This window comes from Eublepharis macularius, chromosome 6 (genome assembly GCF_028583425.1).
Source record: "Eublepharis macularius isolate TG4126 chromosome 6, MPM_Emac_v1.0, whole genome shotgun sequence".
Taxonomy (NCBI): Eukaryota; Metazoa; Chordata; class Lepidosauria; order Squamata; family Eublepharidae; genus Eublepharis; species Eublepharis macularius.
In genome coordinates this window covers 29,595,790-29,601,276 of record NC_072795.1, presented here as the reverse complement: position 1 = coordinate 29,601,276, position 5,487 = coordinate 29,595,790, and the positions used below count along the sequence as shown (strand labels likewise).

The window sequence follows — 5,487 nt, the reverse complement described above, 5'->3', positions numbered from 1 at the left end:
AGGCTGAGCCCTGGTGGGGGGTGGGAGGAGGGGTGGGAGAAGGGCCCCTGAGGGTAAGGGGGCATTTTGCATGCAAAATGCCACCCCTGGCAAAGGAAGCCTGCCTCTTCATTTTTTCCCCATAGGAAATAATGAAGAAAGATGAGCAGCAGCATGCTAACAATACGCTGCTCCTTCGCTTTCTTATGGGAGGATGGGGGGACCTGCTGTGGGGGGCCATAACATGGCCCCCCAAAGTTCAATCTGTCTGAAACTTGGGTGGTTGCTAGAGAAGGGTTAGAGGAAGGTCTCCACCAATTTTGGGCTTATTCGGTGGGAAAATGCCTCCTCCAGGCGTCCTGGAAGACGGAGGCATTTTCCCATAGAAAAAAGCCGAAAGAATGCCGAAAGAATCCCGAAAGCCGAAAGAGATTCTTGTTTCGGCTTTCGGCTTTAACGATAGAGAATCTTCTTTCGGCTTTCTACTTTCGGCTATAGCCGAAAATTTTTGGCTTGCACACCCCTACTTCAAAGTATAAACTTTCAGTACATTTCTGGTGTTAGTGAGAGACTTCAAAAGAATCATTCCATCTTCAAAGTACTTTCCTTCCTTGATAATGGAGAGGTTTGGCCTGATCAGGGTTATCTAGAAGCTTGCTGTTGTATCATCACTTGGCAGGACACAGCCACTGATGGGTCTCTGCTGAGCTGAGCAACATAGATTTGGTCTCAAAGTCCCTGATTATTATCAGCATGGCTATCAGGTCATGCTTAGTCCTATCGACTGCAATGGAACTTACTTCGAGTTTATGTGTGTGAAATTACAGATCTCTAATGGAGGATTTTCAGCAACTGAAATAATTTTCAGGATACTGTGGAAGGAAAGCCATGGCAATTAAACTAGTATAAAATCAAACATTTGAGGTCTAGAGGCATGTCTTTTCAAAGGACTTAGGCCTCTAATTTTGGGGATGAGGTGAAAGGCTTCAGTGCTTCTTAAACCCTCAGTCCAAATTAGTAGGCTGAATTTTTGCAGTAAGAACAGATGAAAAGCCAGACTGGATCAGACCAAAGATCAGTCGCATCCAGCATCCTCTTTCCCATAGAGCCCAAGGTCAGCCAACAAGCTGGGACACTGAGGCTAAAGTCAACCTCTGCAACTGGTATTCAGATACTCTGCTTCTATGAACATGTTTCAGAAGGGTAGACATGTTAGCATGTAGCAACAAAATAAGAGTCTGGTGGCACTTCTAAGCTAATGACCATTGCTATATTTTGTGGCAGTGAGTTTCACAAGTTAATTATGCATTGTGAGTTTGCCTGCCATGAATCTTCTACCTTTTGAGTGTCTTCCAGGTTCTAGTGTTCTGGAAGAGGCATTTTATCCACACTGCACAATTTTATAACCTCTCTCACATTCTCCTTAGTCATTCCCCCCCACCCGCAAAAAACACTAAGTCATCCTTTTTCTAAAAGACAAAGTCTATGATAGATCCAAACATATTACTGGTAAGAGTTGATTCTTTTGGTAGATTGGCAAGTCCTTGTAAAATGACCTAGAGGATATACGAAAAGCTGCTGCCCAGATATCACTGCCACTTTCTGTCCATCAGCACTTTAAGAGAACAATGTCTCACCACAATACAATGTTAAGGACACTTTCCTGGAAATAAATCCATTGAGTAGGCTTGAGTAAGACTATCAATAGACCTGCTTAAGGTTGCACTGTTAATCAAGCTGTCCTCATTTATTTATTTATTAACTTCATTTATTCTCCATCTTTCTTCCCAATGGGTACCCAAAGCAGCTTACACTGTTCTCCTCTCCGCCGTTTCATCCTCAGTTATTAATAACTGGAAGATATTTGGGGTATTAGTAAAAACTGACTCTTCTCCTTTAAAACAAGCCTTCTTTCAGTTCGATCTTTTTGGAGCTGCTGTAAATTTGTGCTTATTTCAAGTTTGCTGTCGTACTTGGGATACAAGAGAGTGGCAAAGTGCATTGATTTTTTTTCTTACAAATATTCCTTGGCATTCAAGGTTATTATTATTTTTTGCCTGAAACACCTTTTAATACATTACAGTCACCTTGTGAAGAGTGATGTTGCATATGCAACTTTAATGAGAACACAAACCTCAGAAAGTTTTACCTTGTAGATTGCAGTGCTAAGAGGTACCTGCCTGGGTTAGCGAACTAGTAGAAAGTCAGAAAGAGGAAAGGTAAGCTAGGTTATTGCAGAGATGGGAAGGCTACAAGCCCTAACTCCATGGCTTCAACCCATGTTCACATTATTGTTCTTATATCTCAGACCTTGAGTACTCCAAAAATTTCCCCCAGTCAACCTAAGGTCTTCTGTTCTATTTAACAACTCTGCCCATTTTGCTTTATACCTGGTACATGGAACATTTTTGTGATACTAGCTTTTCCTCAAAATGCATTTTTCCCTATGAAGGCATTGGCCTAACCTTTTTATTTCTCCCCCTAAATTCCATGCACCTGGAACAACCTGAATGTCCCTAGCCTACCCAATTTCCTCCATTCTTTGTCTGCTATTGTTATTTGGGGTAGAAGAAGTGATTTATATTTCTTGTTGGCAGAAGATGGGATACCACCTCAGCCACTTTCTTACTGGTACTCTGTAGCCATCCGTAAGGGCTTATTTTCATTCCTGCCCATACTGGTCCCTTCATCAGTCCTTTCCCCTATCCCTATTGTCTAAATTTAAGATATAAGCTTCTCTAGGTGGAGGCCTTTCTTCTGTTTGTCTAACACCCTTTGCCTGGATTTCTACAGTAAATTCTCAGCAAAGTGTTGTTTCTTCTGTTTCTATGAATGTACACAGATCGGGACAGGGAGGGCATGAAGGGATGCCCAGGGTAAGACTGGCACTTTGGGGTCAGGAAGGAATTTTCCAGATTGGCCAGGGGTCCTGGAGGGTTTTTGCCTTCCTCTGGGAGGGAGTCACAGGGGCGGAAGGAGGAGGTAGCTGTGAATTTTCTGCATTGTGCAGGGGTTTGGACTAGATTATCTTTGGAAGTATCGTCCTGCTTTCTGTTTTTATATTACTGTCTAAAGTGGCAGTCACTGATAGCATAATTAATAACGATAATGACAATAAAGATAGTGATGTGGGCACGAGCCACGAGATATCCAGTGTCTCTATGTGGGCCCTTCTTGTGGGTCCCGTTTCTTCTCCAGAAAATAGAAGACTCCATCTCTCTTTGGCCTGATCACACAGGCAGGAACCCGGCCAGAGGGTGGGGGTGGGGGGGAATATCACAGTCTCCCAAACTGCCTAATGGAAGAGGAGCTGCATTAAGCCCATTAACATCAGCCAAATGGGGGTCATCAATTTTTAATCAGAAATAAACCCAGAAATATGGTAAGCAAATCCCAGTAGCAGTAAATTTAAATAACGGTCACGGGGAAATCCAATCACTTAAGCAGAGGGACTTCAACCAAGCCAGGGAAGGGGGGAGGCAAGATGCTCTCTTCTTCTTCTTTGACAGAGGGAAGGACGGACAGCTATATTAATAAAGATTAAAGCGCCGCAAGGAAGCGCGCCCCGCTTAACCCCTTCCCTGCCCGCGCCTGCAAGACAACATGCCAGACTTTCCCGCCTCTTGCTCGCAGGACCCAGCCGGGCAGGCTGCCTTCGTAAGCAGGTTGCGGGGCTCGGCAAGAGCGCAACCCGGCGCCGGACCCCTGGGCTAAAAATCGCCGGCAGGACCCCCGCCAGCATTGCCTGGGCAGAGGCCCGCCGAGAGTGGCCGACAAAGAGGCTGGGGGGCGGCGGGGATGGCGGTGGGCACCCGGCGCCCTTCTCCTCCCGCTGCAGGCTGCTGACTCGGGGGGCCGAGGGGGGCGCATGGCCGGGCCCGGCCTGCCCCCGCCGGGGCTGCTGGCGCTGGGGGCGGCCGCCTTGCTGTGGCCGCCCTGCCAGGGCACCTGCGGGGAGCTGAAGTGCGGCGCGCAGGAGAGCTGCTGCCGCTACGGCAACTTCAGCGCGGCGGAGTACAAGTGCTGCAAGCCGCCCTTCCACACCTTCCTGGACAACGTGGGCTGGTTCGTGCGCAAGCTCTCCGGCCTGCTCATCCTGCTGGTGCTCTTCGCCATCGGCTACTTCCTGCAGCGCATCATCTGCCCGCCCAGCCCGCGCAGGCACGGCCGTCGCAGGCACGGCCGGCGGGGCCCGGAGGAGGACGACGACGAGGAGGGCGAGGACGACGGCGGCGGCTCCGACTCGCCCGGCCTTGGCGGAGAGGGCGGCAGCGGGAGGGGCGGCACCCCGCTGAACGTGACGGCCGCCACCTCGCAGGACTCGCTGCTCGACAGCCGGGCCCGCGACGCGCCGCCGCTGCTGCCGCTGTTCTCGCCGGTCTTCTTGCAGCTGCCCAGCTACGAGGAGGTCAAGTACTTGCCCACCTACGAGGAGTCCCTGCGGCCGCCGCAGCCCCGCGTCCTGCCTGTCACCAGCCTGGCCACCGCAGCCTGCCGGGGCCTCGCCCAGCCGGACTGAGCCGCCCGGCGCGCTCGCTGACTGCCGCACGCCCCTCGCCGCCCCGGAGAAGGCGCTGCCTTATGGCCCGCCGCGCTGGCCGGGGGTTGCGTTGCCATCCTCCAGGTGGGGCCAAGAGTCCTCCCGGGATATTCAGGCGGCAGAGATCAGTTCCCCGGAGAAAATGGCACCTGCAGAGGGTGGACTCTGTGGCATCGCGTCCCTTCCCCAAATTCTGCCCAGCAGCCCCAGATCTCCAGGGATTTCCCAGCCCACCCTCGGGGGAGCGCCCTGTTTTCCTAAAGAGCTTTGAACAGCCTGGGCGGGGAGAGGGAGTGGCGGGTGGCGGCCCTTCACTTCTGGCAAAGCTACGCGCCTAACGGACTTGGATGGTCGCGGCAGAGGGCAGGAGGGGGGAGGGAGGCGCACAGGCCTGAGGAACCCCCCAGCGCCCGCCTTCCGACCCCTTGCCGTCTGCGAGACGCTGATGACTGTATCTCATATCATAAGTGCCTAGAGTAACGTGTGAAAAGGCGTTCGGGTGGACATGCCCGGGAGGAGAATTGGTGGTTGCCTTTCCACCTTCTCTCAGCTTGGTCTGTCTTGCGGGGGCCCCTTTCCCCCCACTTTTGTGCAACCACTTTTGCCGCAAATTAAAATCCTGGAAGAGATCCAATGTGATGGTTTGCTTGCGACCAGCCCGGCACAGATGGGGGTGGGAGGTGTTTCGGTCATTTCCCGCTTCGAAAGGAAAGCAGTGTGGCAGGGTCGTTTTCGGTTTTTCGGGTCAAACGAATCAAAGCTTCTGTTTCTTGCAAACTTTTGAGATAGTGGTAGTTACTTGCTTTCTAGGGTTGCCAGATCCAGATCAGAAAATTCCTGGAGATTTGGAGGGGGGGGAGTTTGGGGAGGGCAGGGTTTGGGCCTCAGCAGGGTATAATGTCATAATGGTCACCCTCCAAAGCAGCTGCTTTCTTCAGGGGAACTGATATCTGTCATTTGGAGATAAA

General features: G+C 51.1%; 1 protein-coding gene across 1 annotated transcript; it reads left to right on the top strand.

Annotated features, from left to right (window-relative positions):
* The first annotated feature begins 3,569 nt into the window (after nt 1-3,569).
* Nucleotides 3,570-5,124, top strand: C6H3orf80 (chromosome 6 C3orf80 homolog). The gene has a single exon (XM_054983812.1). The coding sequence runs from the start codon at nt 3,848-3,850 to the stop codon at nt 4,496-4,498; it is 651 nt and encodes a 216-aa protein (XP_054839787.1). The 5' UTR covers nt 3,570-3,847; the 3' UTR covers nt 4,499-5,124.
* Nucleotides 5,125-5,487: the final 363 nt, after the last annotated feature.

Bases quoted from the DNA above. Each gene is read 5' to 3' on its own strand.
- C6H3orf80 (XM_054983812.1), top strand. From the start codon at position 3,848: ATGGCCGGGCCCGGCCTGCCCCCGCCGGGGCTGCTGGCGCTGGGGGCG.